At 42.5% G+C, this 17500-nt stretch overlaps 1 protein-coding gene across 2 annotated transcripts in view; it reads left to right on the plus strand.

The window, feature by feature from the left end:
- The window catches only part of csnk1da (casein kinase 1, delta a), a 27628-nt gene continuing 10128 nt past the window's right edge, over nucleotides 1-17500 (plus strand). The window contains exons 1-9 of one of the 2 annotated variants that reach the window (XR_004896717.1): nucleotides 1-519; nucleotides 8647-8757; nucleotides 10200-10348; nucleotides 11386-11614; nucleotides 11707-11877; nucleotides 11984-12132; nucleotides 13087-13255; nucleotides 13386-13495; nucleotides 14628-14733. Coding sequence is in view for 1 of the 2 variants with exons in the window: in XM_031318192.2 (XP_031174052.1) it covers nucleotides 444-519; nucleotides 8647-8757; nucleotides 10200-10348; nucleotides 11386-11614; nucleotides 11707-11877; nucleotides 11984-12132; nucleotides 13087-13255; nucleotides 13386-13495; nucleotides 14628-14678 (1215 nt within the window). In the remaining variant the exon portion in view is untranslated. Of the gene's footprint in view, nucleotides 520-8646; nucleotides 8758-10199; nucleotides 10349-11385; nucleotides 11615-11706; nucleotides 11878-11983; nucleotides 12133-13086; nucleotides 13256-13385; nucleotides 13496-14627; nucleotides 17301-17500 lie in introns of those variants that run through there. The other variant, XM_031318192.2, reaches the window with a different exon arrangement.

Raw genomic sequence — 17500 nt, forward strand, 5'->3', positions numbered from 1 at the left:
GCGGAGTCCTCCCTCATCACCAGCAGCAGGGAAGTGATGTCAGTCAGACACCTCCAGCAGATTACTGACAGAGCGGAGACAGCAACAGGGGGAGAATTTAACGAACCTCCTCAAAATCCACCTTCATCCGCAAAGAATTAACAAGTATCCATATCAAAAACAGCGGGAGCATAAAGTACGAACTGCAACCTTTTTAACAAGCTGCGTATTAGCACAATATGAGGTTAGTAGGGTTTTAAAATAAGTGGCGAAAGATTGGGAGAGCTGAATTCATCCGGAGACAACATAACGTCACAAGAAGACACAATTCATCGCTCCAGGAGGGTTTTAATGTGTTGGGTGTTTTGAACAGGCTTTGCCGGTTAAACCTAAACATTTTTTTGGGCTTTTTTGAAGCTAGCGAGCGCGCTTGCTAGCTAGCCGAAGACAGATCGCTTAAAACCATGGAGTTAAGAGTGGGAAACCGATATAGACTGGGCAGGAAGATAGGCAGTGGATCGTTTGGGGACATCTACCTGGGTAAGTTCTAATCCTAACCTATCTGCTGTGTTGTATTCTTTGTTTCCAGCAAACACGACCTGGTACATTCAAGCTCCGACACTTTGTCGGCTGGCTGCCTTTCACGGCTCCTAGTCAGTCAGCTGTTCAGTGTTTGGGGTAGCAACATTAGCTAGCTACTAAGCTAGCACTCTGTCTAGCAAAGCAGCTAACCGTTACCAGTGATAAGACGTCTGCTACATTGTGATAATTCATAGTAAACGATGCATTTGTTCAATGTACTCGACTTGGGGAACCCTTTGCCTGTCATGGTGTGAAATGAATTTACCAAATGAAGAATGGAAACCGACGGCTGCTGTGTATCACTAGCTAAACCCTTTATCTCCAGGGCGCTAACCGTTAGCTAGCTAATATTTAAGGTTACTTTCAGTAGTCCGCGAACACAACAGCTGAGCAGGCCTGAGGCTTTAGTGGGTAAATTCCATGTAACCTCCCTACCGATACTGAACAGCCACCGCTAAACAACTTCTTCCTCTGTTCCCTAATAAGAAGTTCATCAGAAGGCTATCTAACCTCACACCAATGCTTCTCAAACAGGAGAATTTCATCACGATATTTTTGACTCGATGTCGATGTTGCGACGATATTGTAGGGTTCACAAAATGAGATGTTAGATAAGTAATCGTCAATGTCGATATAATGACTAAGCAGGTAAAGGCAAATAAAAGAACTGCGAGAACAGTCTGGTAAGTTTAGAAAATTACACCTCTTTACTGTAACGTAGCCTATAAAACCAGGAAAAAAACAACACTGCCATACTACAAATAAGTATATCCAAAATCTAAGACGATATCTAGTCTCGTATATAATTATGATGATATATTGCCCAGCCTAATAACCAAGATATCAATCGTATGATTATATATTTGTATTAAATCCGGGTCCTTGAGACTCAAGTAGGCTCCATGGCCTAGTGAGTATCTGACTGAGGTGTCTTTGACATGAAACTGGTTAATAAATCCTTGTTTAGTGCCTGAGGGGACACAATTATATATTACTGAGTTTTCATCTACAAAGTGCCCAGGGCTGTGGCCTATTGATTATATGTATTTTTGTAATAATCGGTTGGATTTGTTACCTCTCACTGAAGAAAAAATGTCAAAGAGAGAAGCATTAGCTGCGTTGGTGTAAGATTACACTCTACCTGAGCAAGGGATTGTTAGCAGCGATGCTGTTATCGTCAACGGCGATACGGCCCAAATCCTATCTCGATAGCGATACATATCACAACGTAACTTGTTTTGTGCTAAATTAGTCAATATGTCAATAGTCCATATGAAATGACCACATCGTAATACTCCCTGCGTGAATGAAATACTTGACAAATGAAAAGTATTTTCTCGTTTTTATTAAGAACTTTAGTGCACAATGAACATAACGTGCAAGGACCTTTTTTATTGTAATGCATCCGCTGGTGGCCATATTGGAGGTCAACAGCTCTTGGCAACAGTGTTTGAGAACAGCTGATCACATTTCTGAGCGTAAGACTTTGTCATCTAAACAACAGTAGAGAGAGGAGACATTATTAATTAATGAAGCGTTTTTACTGACTGTGGACTGCTCAATTCATCACTGGCATCTAATCAAACGGCTGCCTTGTGCTGATGTATTTTTCCAACTGTTCAGTTGGAAAAATACATCCAAAGATCTCCAAATTGTACAGGGTGCATTTGAAAATGTGCAGCAGAAGCGTAAGGCATACCTGGTTCGTTGCTAAAGAGCTGAACGTGTCATCCCTTATGTTTTGAAGCTGTATTAAAACCAAGCTTGTACTTTGGTCATACTTAAGTTCCCTTTTAGTGGCCAGGTTAGCTCAGTTGGTAGGGCAGGCACACATATATAGATATTTGCCTTAATGGATCACTGGCATTTTGGGAAATTTACATTAACAGTAAATCTAATTTAATTTCTGCACCATAAGATTGACATTCAGCTAAATGTCCACCCACATCTGTAGCTGTTTACATGTTGTTAGTCAAACAACATCAGGGTGAATCATCCCTCATATCGCTCTGGCGGCACGCAAGCCCAACCTCTGATAGAGTTGGGCAATATATCAGTATTATATCGATATCGTGATATGAGACTAGATATCGTCTTAGATTTTGGATATCATAATATCATGATGTGACAGAAGCGTTGTCTTTTCCTGGTTTTAAAGGCTGCATTACAGTAAAGTGATGTCATTTTCTGAACTTACCAGACTGTTGTAACTGTTCTATTATTTGCCTTTACCCACTTAGTCATTATGTCCACGTTACTGATGATTATTGATCAAAAATCTCGTTGTGTGAATATTTTGTGAAAGCACCAATATTCATAAAGCATACAATATCTATATATAATAATATATAATATATAACTTTTATAAAATATTGTGATATTTGATTTTCTCCATATCGCCCAGCCCTAACCTCTGAGTGTTCTTTTGAACCCAATGTTCAAATCACAGGAGAGGCTTAATGAAGGCATTAGACCTGTGGACTGGACTGATGGGGAGAGCTGCTGTTAATGATTAACCGTTAACGGACCGTAAGAATTTTATATATAGTTTATTTCTTAACTGCTAGTTAACTTGCTAGTCCCAATTTAGCACTAGCAAGTTGCATTTTGAAGCTCTTTATTTACTGCTGCATTTGTGGCTCTCTGCTGGACGGCGCTCACCACGGAGAGCTACGTCACACACGTCACTATATCGATGAGGATCGTCCTACATGGAGTATGCCAGGCGGACGCACAGCTGACAGCCTGACATTTTGGGAACACGCACTCCACGGAAACGGCTGCGGACTTGTACGAGTCGGCGCCTGCACGCGAGCCGCGCCAGGAAAGTGGCCGCACTTGTCCACGCAACCTCTTGGCTGCGCGACCGTAACAAGGCTTCTGCCGTCTGTGGACGTGGAGAGTATGTCCGAGCCTCCCGATCGGGTGAGCTGGGACTCAGTTGGCTGCTTGTCGGTCAACGTTTAATGATCGGTTAACGAGGGTCAGCTATCAGTCAGGGGAAAAAAAGCACCTCTACGGGTGACGTAACGTTGTTAATCAACGCTTGGATCTTTAAAATCAAAGTGCCTGACACGCCCTACGCTTCACGTTTTAGAAGTGTGATACCAATATTTTGTGCTCAACCATAGTAAGTAAGATTTTTGTACTGACCAAATTAAATTTGAATATAGGTTAATCTAAAAGACAAAAATATCTGCATCTCAATTTCTGATATTATTTCACAGTAATGCTCCCATACGATACAGTGTGTAAACGCTTTAATGCTGCTGACGATGTATGAGCAGCCTAGTGTGCCGGGCCTGGCTATGTGCTGGACTCTGCTTGCATTGGTGTGTGTGTGTGTGTGTGTGTGTGTGTGTGGCTGTTTATTAGCGGAAGGAGGAGATGAGGTCAGCTGTTGGAACCAAGCCTTGTTCTCTTTGTGCTCTGGTGGGATGTGAATGTGTACTGTCAAATATTCAGAACTGGTAGAATAGTTGTTGTTTTTTTTTTAAGATTATTTTTTGGGCATTTTCTGCCTTTTAATGGATAGGACAGCTAGATATGAAAGGGGGGAAGACATGCAGGAAATGGTCACAGGTCGGACTCGAACCCTGGACCTTCTGCGTCGAGGAATAAACGGCCACGGTAGGGTAGTTTGTAAACGACAGGTTTGTCATAACAAAGCATGGCTGGTTCTGTCGAAGGTAAGGCAACAAAATCCCGCTCTAAAGCACACTCATTGACACACGATATCTCAATTTATCTGTTTACAGGAAAGATACGCTAAACTATTTACTGGCCGGCAGCCATCACTTCCTGGACTCTCTGCTGGGTCATCTGCACAAAAAAAATCTTTATTAATCAAATTCAAACCGACATCATGATGTAATAGAACTCAAAACTATCAGTGTTTAATGCTACACAATCTACCCAACCAGAGGGTCACGTGACACGCGAGTGAGAGTAGATGGAAAAAAACAACTTGTGAAAACCCATGCACAAGCTTTTTCTTTTTTTTTCTTTTTTTTTTTTTATTTATTTAGGAAAAGTCATGATTAGATTACATGTAAACTTACAATACTTGAATTTTCAAGTTGTACAATTCTACCGTGGTTGAAGGTTTTTACAATTCAATAGCTAAATAAAGAGATGTTATCCATATCCATGCATCAATTAATCTCATTTCATCATAACGCGTAGGCCTGGCCAACATGAGAGAGCAGTTTATATGTCGACTGTATTAGGGATGTCAAAGGTTAAGGCCGGTTACGCATACATCGGGCGGTTCCAAATTAAACGCGCGCAACTTTTGGTTTCCTTAGCAGCCACTGTACTTCCAGGGTCTTTTTGTGTTGCAGCCATGGAGCACAGCAAGCGGCGCTCTAAACTGTGGCTTTATCTTACATTGAAAAAGCCCAGTGAAACTGTAAATCATCATTGAATCAAAAAATTCTCATCTTTGACACGAGCATGTGACCCGTTTGAACTCCACCCCTTAAAGAATCGGAATCGAGAATCGAAAGGAAGAATCAGAATTGTTAATAAATCAAAATGTCCCACCCTACATTTTAGTCTAAAAAACATCTTAAAAATACATCTTCCCATCCACCCATTAGCTACCGGTTAATGTCATGTTGGTCATACTACAGACTGATTTATCGTTTGCGTATAGTGAATAATACGGAAGACTAGGAACTTTTTTTTTTTTTTTTTTTAATCGCATACTCAATCGCAGTATTGGCAATTCGATTATTTATTCCCATATCGTTCAGCCGTACTCAGTGGCACCTTAAGCGATACTTCACACCACCGAAGCCCCTTGAATTAAAAAGAAAAGAAGTGTGGTGGCGCAGCACTGTTTACGTTCATTACCGGTTTGACGAGTAGGCCTACTTGTTTAACAGATCTAGCTTGTGTTATCTGGGTAAACTGAAAGCAGTGTTTGCTAAAAGGAGTGCTTTGCCTATGTAGGTAGTAGACCCATCCGGTATCAGTAAAGTGAGGACATGCTCTGACCTAATGCTGCTGGTGACTCACTGCTTTCCTGCTCTTCTGCCTCTGAAGCTTGGTGGTTTGATTGCGTGAAGAAGTGATGGCGTGTTTTTAAAGTGGTTATGTTGACGTCACCTCTGACAACTAGCCTTCTTTCTTAGAAACCTTTTTGGAGTTGAGAAATTTTTTTTTTTTTTTGCTTGCAGTTGCAAATCCGAGCTAGGCTTCTGTGTTCAAGTCTCGACCGTGATGGTTGACGTGCACATACAAGAATGCCTGAGTGGCATCGGATAGTATGTAATTATTAGCACTAAAAAGTTAGTTTTCTTTAGAAGTGGATTGACTAAGTGTAAATTGGTCTCAGTCGTTTACCTCTGTTGCTGTTTGTGAACTTCTGTAGGGGGATGTGTCCCAACGTGTTTTGCCAGCAGCATTGCTCAGGATAAAAACACACCACATATGTACACACTTTCATACCAATAACACACACACACACACACACACACACACACACACACAACGAAACCACAGTCTCCCCTCCGAGATCAGGGGGAGGAGCATTCCCCAGAAAAATCTGTCTGGACAAAACCCATTCCTATGACGCAATAAAGCTGACAACAAACTGAAATGTGCTGCTCAGACTGTAAAGAGCCTTTTGTAGACCTTTTCACTGCGATTGGTTGAGCCAGCACACAACTAGAACAACAAGTCAGTTAAGTGTCTTTGTGTTGTGCTGAAACTAAAATAGAGTGGTGTTTACCCATCACTCACTGGAGCACCAAGTTAGTTTGAAGGGCTTTTTCACACCTGAAAGTCCGTACGTAGGTTCATGTTTTAGTTACATTGTGTACATTTGATCCGGTTAGTTTTGGTGTCACGCTGCAATTATGCAAGTGCACTTAAGCCCTTTACGTAATATCAATGTCCTGTCGTCCTCACCTGCGTGATCTGCCTCTCCCGATACTTTGTATCGATTGGTTTGTAGACAGGCTTCCTGTCCTCTCTCTAGGGTCTGAGCGTAATGTCATTTTTTCTTGGTAAAAAAAATAATCTAATTTGTGTTTTTTTTTTTTTTTTTGATGAGTTATTACACAGATCCACCATTTCATTAATACAACAAATTTGAGAAACATTTTCAGAAGGCAAATAATAAACGAAAAAAAGGGGTTTTGGAGGTTAGAGTTGCCGTGCGTGACCCACAGGGCCATGATCAACAAACTGCAACAGTACACATTTTTCTACATTTTAAATACAAAAAGAAATGGAGTGGACGGAAATGGAAAAGAGAGACCTTTCACAAATGTCCTGTTGGCCCCCATAATGGGGCCCATTGATAAACACAGTCATCGTGACCCATATTTAACAACTTTAATGAAAATGAGTAATCAATTCTTGGGGAAAAAGGGTGTACGCCCCCGCTTGTATCACTTCTGTGGAGAATCCAAATGTCCTCCCCAATCCTATGAAGGTGAATGGAATTTTTCATTTGGTTGCAAAGCCTGTCCACAAACGCACAGACTTTCAGCATTATTTTAACAGTTGTGTGTAAATTATACAACGTAACAGCTTTAAAGTGAGTCACGGCCCTAATGGTTGTGCCCCGCTCTGGGGAGTGCTGCTCAGCCCGCCCAGATGACGTCACAAGGACAAATCAATGATGCTCCATTGGCGCTGCCCAAATGAGACTATCAGGGATGTGATTTTTCCACAGTAATGCAACTTGAAAACAAATCTGTTGTGTAGATCTGTTAGGGGGGTGGGGGGGTGGACTAGGTAACTGTTACACACAAGCTATGATGTACAGCTATTCCATTTAGCTGATGTGTTTATCCAAAGCGACTTCCAATACATTCACACCAGTTTTTCCCACAAGTTGAGATTTTACTTGGTGGTGGTGGGTGGCGCGGGATGTGACGGTGCGGCGTGTGATGGCTGGGTTCAGTAATGAACTAGTCAAAGGGTTATATATTTTATTTAAAACAATGATCTACATAACATGAAGAGATAATTTAGAAAGAAATGACTATTTACATATTAAACAAATCATACTAAAAGATGATGAAGTGTAGCCTTTGATGTGCTTTGTAAACTAATATCTGGTTGGTTTGTCAAATGGTAACGGTTCAGCTGATAAAATACCTGATTACCCAGAGCCAGATGTTATATGTTTAACAACTTAACCATAAAACTATAATATGATCCATACAGACAGTTGCAACCGTCAAGTGCAGGTTGGAAACGTTGAGTTCTATAAACGATCTGACGGAAAAGAGTAACTGTGAAATATAAAGTCTACTTGTGCTACATTTGGCGGGGTTAAAGAACACAACCGGACACAAACACAAATATCCCGTTTCAGTGACACTCCCACACCGCCGCACCACCTTGCAGAAAATCGCCTGATCCCCTTTTGGTGATGTGAACACAGCCTTAGAGAGCTAGAATGATTACTTCTTGCAAGTTCCACCAGTTATACAAACCGCAGTATTATAAATAAGCGTGGTATATGATCAGGGTGTGGTGTTTTTTTGGTGCTTGGGTGAACGCTGAGGCTCCGTTTATTTTCATGCTTTTTGGACCTTTGCCAATCATGTGCCTGCACCGTGTGTGTCTGTGTGAAATGGGATTATGTAACCTGGTGTCCGGTTGCTGTGTTTATGTGGAGAGTGGACCTCATAACCATATGTAGGAAGAAAGCAGCTGAAGGTTTCTGAAGGTTCTCTGGTTTGTCAGATCACACAGTGCAGCAAAGATTGGTCTCATAAGGCAAGTAGATACACGAAAGAAGAGCAGGGAACATACAGTGCACACTGTTGCATTCTCTTCCGTGTGTGCTGGCTGTGCTGTGTTAACCACTGATATGTAGCCAAGCAGGTCTGCTCCACTTTAATCACCAGCTATGCAAGTGATATCTCTATAAAAGCTGTGGACAAGGCAGACTATTATCTTTATGACAAATTAGCTTCACTGGACTTTGACCCGACAGCAATACTTGACTTGACTATGCTCCGTGCTGCAGATTAAATACTGTCTCATTAGATGAAGCAATGCTGTAGTGAATGTTTGTCTGTTTACACCTTTGCAGCTCATCTCTGTCTGTCTCTCCAGGTACCGATATCTCAGTTGGAGAGGAGGTAGCCATCAAGTTGGAATGTGTGAAGACCAAACACCCCCAGCTCCACATCGAGAGCAAAATCTACAAGATGATGCAGGGTGGAGGTACCGTATACTCTGACACACCACGTACACACACCACGTACACACACACCCCCTTCCACTCTGTACTCGGCATTGATATTTACAAGCACTTCAACATATAAGCCAGCATCCATTCGTCATTGTGTGTGTGTGTGTGTGTGTGTGTGTGTGTGTGCGCGCCCCCGCGCGCAATGACTCGTTTCACTATCAGAATTTTAACCATCATTTTTTTTAATCCATGATGGCTTCATGTGCCACTGAGCGACTCTCATAGGCATGAACAGGGCTCCGCCTCGAACGCTGTATCCAGTTCTTATGATACATCCATGCTTTAGACAGAGCCAAAGTAGTGCATTTTTAAATGAATTATAAATACATCTTTTATTAGTGTTTTCTGTCTTCGGAGCAAACGGTGTACTTGACTTCATGACTTCAAGAGACTGGTTGGTCTCTCAAAGCACAACTGTGCACACGCAGGCATTTGTATTTTTGTTCCAGCATGGTAGGATGTATTGGCTGACCCAGACTGTGGGAGGTATATTAGTTTGTATGTATATAAATAGTGTGTGTGCGTGTGCGTGTGTGCGTGTGCGCTAGTTGCTGAGCTACAACATTTTATTGCTGTCTGCCTGTAGAAGGAAATGCCAGATGGCCTCTTCGCCTTGGCAACGTCAGCCAAATTAGCAGCTACTACCAAGCCTGCTGGCTAGTGCCTTTACACTGCTTGTGTGTGTGTGTGTGTGGGGTGGGGCAATATATCGATCTTATATCAATATTTGAGAATAGATATCGTCTTAGATTTTGGATTTCGTAATATGGCATAAGTCTTTTTTTCTAAATTTTACAGGCTGCATTACAGTAAAGTGATGTCATTTTCTGAACTTTCCAGACCTACCAGCTGTTCTATTATTTGCCTTTACCCACTTGGTCATTATATCCACATTATTGATGATTCTTTATCCAAAATCTCATCGTGAAACTATTTTTGGGAAAGCACCAATAGTCAACCCTACAATATTGTCGCAATATCGACGTTGATTTATTTGGTCAAAGGATATTGGGATATTTTTCTAGTGTGGGGGCATGGACAGTGTGTGCATGCTCATCAACATTTAGTGATTCTAAGCCTTAAACCACCATAGAGTAATTACAGCGGAGTGATGCACATATTAAACATCCTCCATTATGTAAGAAGGCCGTTGGTCTCGTATAAACAAAACTGCTTTAGTGCTCCTTGCCTGGCATATATTTTTAGTTTCTTTGAGGCCAAGGGACAGTCCTGCTGAATTTCTAGTGAACTCGTCCAAACACTAGAGGAATGAGCGTTAGTGATGGTAGTTTGACTCTCCTGTTTTACTTTGCCATTTGGTAACCTTTGAAACCCTTTGCATCGCAGTACTAAATAAATAAGCACTAAATATATTCCCCTTCCTCCCTGTTTCCTGCTCCCTGCTCTCCTCCAGTGGGTATTCCGACAATAAAGTGGTGCGGGGCCGAGGGGGACTACAACGTGATGGTGATGGAGCTGCTGGGGCCCAGTCTGGAGGACCTGTTCAACTTCTGCTCTCGAAAGTTCAGCCTCAAGACAGTCCTGCTGCTGGCTGACCAGATGGTGAGAGAAAAGAGGAACTGAGAGCTAATGGCTATAGGGACTAGGTCGTTTTTTTTTTTTGTCATTGTGAAAACGGCGTGTTTTAGGGCTGTACTGCATTAAAGTGTACTGCATTTCTGCTGCTTTCATGTTCTGCTAAATACAACAAACCGCTTGTTGACTTTAAAACCAAAAATAATTTCCAAAATTCTTCTATTGAACAAATTGAAAATTAAATATAAAAGGCACCACTTAAAAGTGAGTCACATTTTAACAGACTATTCTTTCATCTAATAGTCTATTGCGATACGTTTATTGTGCCAGTTGATATCGTGATGACGATTTTTAAAAGATGTATTATATTGTGCAGCCCTAGCGTGTTTGCATGTTTTAAAGTGCTCATATTATGCTTTTTGGCTTTTTTCCCTTTCCTTTATTGTGTTATATATCTTTTTTGTGCACGTTATAGGTTTACAAAGTGAAAAAGCCCAAAGTCCACCCCAAAGGGTGTTACCATCTCCCACAGAAAACACTGTTTACGAACTGCTCCAAACAGCTCTATTATAGTCCAGCCTTTACTTCCGTGACAAACGCGCCTCATTTTGCGTCACTTTGGAACACGCATAATGCTCGCCTAGCTGCTAGCGTGGCACGCCCTCAGACCAAGCTAGTTAGAGAGAGTTCAGATAGTTGCATCGCCATGTCCAGGAGACGGCGCAGAATTAAAACGTTACGTATGAAAGACTAATTTGTTAACATTTAAATAACTTGCCACTCTGAAACATCTTGCTCCAGTCTAGGTTGTACGGCTGAACCGTACCAAAGACGGAATAGAAGTGAGATGCCTCACTCTGTAGCTAAAACAGAGAGCTCAACACACAGGATGAAAAGAGGAGCTGCAGCAATGTGCAGGATGACAAAAATGTTTCTTTTTTTTTTTTTTTTGATAATTAAACCACGTAAACCTATTCTGGTACAACCTCCAAATACAATTATGAACCTGAAAATGAGCATAATATGAGGTCTTTAAGGCTGACACCAGATCCTCTCCCGTCTAGATCAGCCGCATTGAGTACATCCACTCCAAGAACTTCATCCACAGAGACGTGAAGCCAGACAACTTCCTGATGGGGCTGGGCAAGAAGGGCAACCTGGTCTACATCATCGACTTCGGCCTGGCCAAGAAGTACCGCGACGCCCGCACACACCAGCACATCCCCTACCGCGAGAACAAGAACCTGACCGGCACCGCCCGCTACGCCTCCATAAACACACATCTGGGCATCGGTAAGACCAGCGTCCCCAAAAATACTGCCGTCTGCCGTGATTGGATAGACCCGTCCAGGCTGCTGATCTGACTCTGTCCTCTTTGTCTACAGAACAGTCCAGGCGGGACGACTTGGAGTCGCTGGGCTACGTCCTCATGTACTTCAACCTGGGTTCTCTGCCCTGGCAAGGCCTCAAAGCTGCCACCAAAAGGCAGAAGTACGAACGCATCAGTGAGAAGAAAATGTCCACGCCAATCGAGGTCCTCTGCAAAGGCTACCCATGTACGTTGAGCTGCTCCCGCCCAGATGAAGGATGTTAAGAATCGTGTATTAACCGTTGATCATAACCCAACCCTTATGTGTTCCGGTCCGTTTTCTCCCCCCACAGCCGAGTTTGCCACCTACCTGAACTTCTGCCGCTCGCTGCGCTTCGACGACAAGCCTGACTACTCGTACCTCCGCCAGCTCTTCAGGAACCTCTTCCACAGACAGGGCTTCTCCTACGACTACGTCTTTGACTGGAACATGCTCAAATTTGTAAGTTGCATTATCACATTGAGGGATTCGGTTCAGAAAATGTATTGTCACAGTATTTGGTTGCGTACTATCATTCAGTCCAGGTTCATTTATATTCATCCTTAAAGACACTGACTTCTTCTTTTTATTTAAAGATCTGTACCGTGTTAACTAGATCCAAACATGTTCAAGTTGTAAATCACTTGTACTGTGGAGTGAGGGAGACTGTCTGGACCACTCGTGAATTTCATTAGTACCGAAGAGAACATTTTGACAAGTCAATGTCATAAATTGACTTAAAAGGGTAATTTCGGTATTTTTCAACCCCCTTTACCCATGCATTGGGTGTCTTTAGTGACTAATGTTAACAAAAAAATCTTTGAAGTTGGTCAAGTATTGAGCGAGAAAGCTGTAACTTATTCTAAGTGTCTGACTACATTATGGAAAGGATCCCTACGGAGATGGACCTTTTCGTCAAAGATTAAGATCCTTTTTGTTTACCTAGAAACAGCTCTGAAATATCTATCGCCAAAACCACCAGACTCCATTTAAATAAACAATGCTTTAAGCGTGTATAGAGCGGGCATATTTCCACATCTAAATGGGTGAATTAAGGGGTTATTTCCACCAAACCAGAGTGGTGATTGTTGGAACGGTGGAGAACCAAGACGGCCTTTGATAGTTTTGTTTGGTTCCGGTTGACTTTGAATAAAGTGTGTTTTCACAATGATAAAAATACTGTTTGTGAGATTTCGGGGCTGTTTCGTGTTATTAAACGAAAAGGATCTTACTCTTTAACAAAAACGTAGGGATCCTTTCCATAATGTCGTCAGACACTTGGAATAATAATTTGACTGGTATGTTTATCAGTGTGAGTGAGTTTGTACGTACTCGGTTAGGAAAACCAGAAAGAGGCTATTCAGATAGGTAACTGCTACTGGATATTGAGAGCCAAACCGTGTGTGTGTGTGTCAGGGTGCCAACAGGGCCGTGGAGGACGCAGAGAGGGAGCGTCGGGAGCGCGAGGAGAGGCTGAGGCACAGCAGGAACCCCGCAGCCAGGGGCATGCCCTCGGCCTCTGGAAGAGCCAGGGCAGCTCCGGACGTCGCAGCCCCCTCACCACTCAACCCTGCCTCACACACAGGTCAGCGCACACACATGCTTTTATAACAGGAAAAGAAAAAGGGTGTTGTAATTTTAGACGTGTAGTAAAAAAGCCGGAGCTTTTCCATCCACCGATTTGGAAAGGTCTAACTTTTTTTTTTATCTTCCAGGTCTGGAGAAGGAGAGGAAGGTGAGCATGCGTCTTCATCGTGGGGCACCTGTCAACATCTCCTCTTCAGACCTGACGGGACGCCAGGACACATCCCGCATGTCCTCACAGGTAAGACATGCACAGAGACACCCACTGCCGAGTTGTTAGGCACGAAATCCACAACAGGTCTGACGTACCAAAACTTTGTCTGCGCAGCAGAGCAGAAAAACAAATCTCACATAATGGGAAGTAAAGAGAACAAAGGGAGGACTTTGCATTGCATGCCAGTAAATATTATGAAAGATGTAATTCGTGCTTAATTGTCTTAACAAGTATTCACAAAAAAAAGGGAACCATATATCCCAAGAGAGCACACTGTCTGTATCAGCATGTGCAGACTTCCCTTTTCACTTGTACCAAATGTAGTTTGTTCCCCTTTTCTTGCATTTTACGTTTGCTGACAAGAAGCAGCCAAACGGCAATAGTTTTGTAACCGCAGAACTGCGACAGACTGATGCGAACGGTTAAGATTAGGACGTAGTTTTAGGGCTTCCTGCTGGTAGTGTGGATCTGAACAGAGGACAGAGGAGCTGAGGTCCGCCCTGCTGTTTTAACGGCTTCATTGGGTCCTTTGTTTGTTTCCTTCTTGTAGACCTAGTGCTCCCCCAAAGGGTGTAACAGCCACTGGAGGTGTTTGTTTGGAGCGAAGCTACAGATTTATAATTATGAAACCTGTCCAAATAGTAGTTCAAATGTTGCATTTTTTTCCTTTTTAAAAAATGGGTGGGATGTTTTTCTGCTTATCATAAGATGTCACTGACAGTAGCAGATGAGGAAGATAATCTGTGACAAAAATCAGGTTCCCCTGCCTCATTCTAGTGCTCCTATTGGCTTTTTCCACCAAGTTTCCACCACGCCCGAAGATAACCAACCAGTCAGAGTCGAGGAGTCTCCAACGCTCTGTCAGTGACTGCAGCGCTGACAAAATATGAATCACGATTCTAAAAGTACCTATTTCTCTCCTCAAATGTTTTCAGAAATATATATATATATATATATATTTTTTTTTTTGTTTCGGAAACCATTTGGGCTGTATTCACAGAGAACTTCACACGTTTGAAGAACACATTGAAAGCCAGACTCACTCCGTCAAGTCCCAAATGTAGGGCAGCGTTTCACAAGAACATAACATAACCTACCATTTGTAATTGGCATTGATCACTGATGACTTTTTTTTTTTTTTCCGTCTTGTCTTCTGCAGGCCCTGTCCCGGGTCACACCCAGTGGCCTTCAGTCCGCGGCTCCACGGTGAAACCCTCCCATCCATCCGTGCACCATGTAGGCCTCAACGTGCTCCACCTGCAGCGTACACACACACACACACACACCCACCCCTAAATATTAAGACACACAGGACTCTTACATGACACAGAGGACTACCAACTAATGCTGAGTCCGGCTGCGCTCTTGTTCACTTGACAGAGGAAAAGATGCACAACCAGGAGTGTATGTGTGTTTGTGTGTGTGTGTGTGGGGGGGGGGGATGGGAGGTAGGCGGGTGGAGTACAGTTTGGTAGCAGCCACGGCTTCCCTTCTTTTCCAATGGAAGATGTGGAAGCCCCTCTCTTACAGTTGATCAAGCCATGGATTCACTTTCTTTTTAAACTTTTGGTTTTACTTATTTTTGTTCTTTAGCATTAAAACTTCTCTGACACCAGCTCCACTGATCAGACTTCACAAGGGCTGGAGAATGATTCTGTAAGCTGTTAAAAATAGTGCGTGGGACATTTTTGATTCTGAAAGCAGGAAGACGTGTGATCCATCGTGGCCGCGTTAAAGGACACTGACTCCTTAAACCCCACAAGTCAACTTTTTATTTTGTTTAAATGTGTTTTAAAGGTAGGATGAACCCCCTTGTTTTTAAGAATAGGACAAAAGATATTTGAATGTTCTATTTTCAAAGGCGATCCCATATATCCCCCAGAGTATTTTTTTTTTTTTTTTTTTTTTGGTCCTCCTCAGGTGCATTGGAACCAGGATGTTGTAGTAAATCCAAAAACACACGGCACATTTTCTGTCTGTCTTCAGGTTGTGATGCAGTGTGCTGCCTTGGAAAGCTGTGAATGAATCGATCTGTCCACATTGAATGGATGAGATGTTGTTTTTAAGCCGGTGAATAGTGATGTGGTTTTGTGTGTGTTTGTGTGGTTCTGTCTTAGGGTTATACAAGCTTAAAGGGGGTGGGGATAAACATGTTGAGGCGTATTTACTTTTCGGGTTTTAACATCCTGACCTCACTCTGGACCACTTAACCCTCTGGCCATTTCCTACCTAGACCTCGTCAAACGCTCGCGGTCTGCCTAACACGTGCTTAAATAATGGCATTTTTCCAATGGAATGCTACATCATACTACTCTACAGTTTTCAGTCAACTAGCACAGAGGAAACAAGGAGCTGGTATAGCCAACTACTCCACAATGGTTATTTTGCAGTCGTTATTGTTGGAGAAATGCATCCTGGTAAGCAAAACAAACGGCTCTTTAGTGAGTTTGGTCTTCTAGCCTTATTTAAATCCTTTAACACTGACTACGTGCCAATACAGCAGATGTGTACAACCAAACTATGTCTACTCTATTGGAGCCAGTCTGTCCTTGACATGTGACAACATTAAAGGCACACTCCACCAAGTTTACACATCAAGATCAGTTTATTAGTCACGAAGAGCACTGCTCAGCCTGTGAAAACGGGTGTAGATTGTCATCTGTAGAGAAGACTATTGAGTTGCATCATGGGAAATGTAAGATCCAGGGCTTTTGGGGATTGATCCACACAATGGGGGGGGGGGGGGCTTATATCTTATCCCCTTTTGCCTTCCTTTTGACCATTTTTTTTCTTCTTCTTTTAGTCTGTTGCAAGTCCCACAACTTAATTGGAGCACAATACTAAATGCCAAGTGTTCCTGATTCCACTCCTCGGACGTTTGATGTATCCTCAAATAAAAAAAAAAAATTTAAAAAAAAAAGGGTGGCACAATAAGGTTCAGAGATACAACAGACTAAAGGTTTAATGTAATTAGAACAGTTCAATTAAACCTCGATCAGCTGATCTTTCTGACCAACTCGGGACATCCCCATGAGAAGTTCTGACGAGAGCTGTGAGAGTCCGGGTAGAAAATGGACCGGTGTGCCTTTAAAATCAGGCTAAATGGAAAGTGAGGAGGTTTTGGAGAGCGAGGTTTTCGGACTGAGCGTTGTCTTAAGAAAAGGTCCTGGCGCTGCTGGAGCTACGAGCCCCAGTGACCTGCGTCCTTCATCTGAGCAGTCGGCCGAACCGACCAATGAATCCTGCCGATTTGGTAGTAGGAAATCCTCGATATGGTAGACTGGTTGCAAAGTATTGTTGGCCGTTTTTCTGTAGTTTGAGGGAAAAGGGGTTGTAGTGGTAATTTGTACATGTTTGTTCTGTTGTGTATAGGATGTGCTTACTGTCTACCACGTCCTCATGAGCCGCTGTACGGTTCCGGATAAGAACAGCGGTGTATGGAGGGACTGGGAATGCCTCACTCCATTAGCTTAAAATATATATCCCTCCCTCCCTCACCTGGGGGCTTGAAAAACAAAACAAAAAAAAAAAAAGTGATGGATTTTTTGTCACACTGATGATGGCTATGATAGATGCAAGTACACTTTAAGGGATAATAGTTTTTTTTCAGTCTGTCATGTCTGCTTCTCTCAGTTCTTTATTTTGTCACCTCCTGTCCAATGTTGCTTTTAACTGCAGTGGATATGGTCGCTCATGTCCCACAATGCATCTCTTACTGTGGATTCATGGGAAATCTCTCTTTCCGCTCCCACCTTAAGACTTTTGCTCCTCATTTGTAATGCCACTGTATTTGTGTATTTTAAAAGTGTAAATAAATTAATAAGTACTTGTATATGTTGTTTTTTTTTATTGATTGGGCTGGCTGAAATTAAAAGCTGAGAAAATACAATGTTTTGGGGTGGGTTTGCATATTTTCTTGTGTGTGATTAAATTGTTAGAAACCATCCTCTGGAGACCTTAAATGTCCATACCAGAAATGCCATTCTCTGGACTTACGGTGTACCCGCATCATCTTTAGGCCCTGGAACTCTG

The sequence above is a fragment of the Sander lucioperca genome, chromosome 2 (genome assembly GCF_008315115.2).
Source record: "Sander lucioperca isolate FBNREF2018 chromosome 2, SLUC_FBN_1.2, whole genome shotgun sequence".
Classification (NCBI taxonomy): Eukaryota; Metazoa; Chordata; class Actinopteri; order Perciformes; family Percidae; genus Sander; species Sander lucioperca.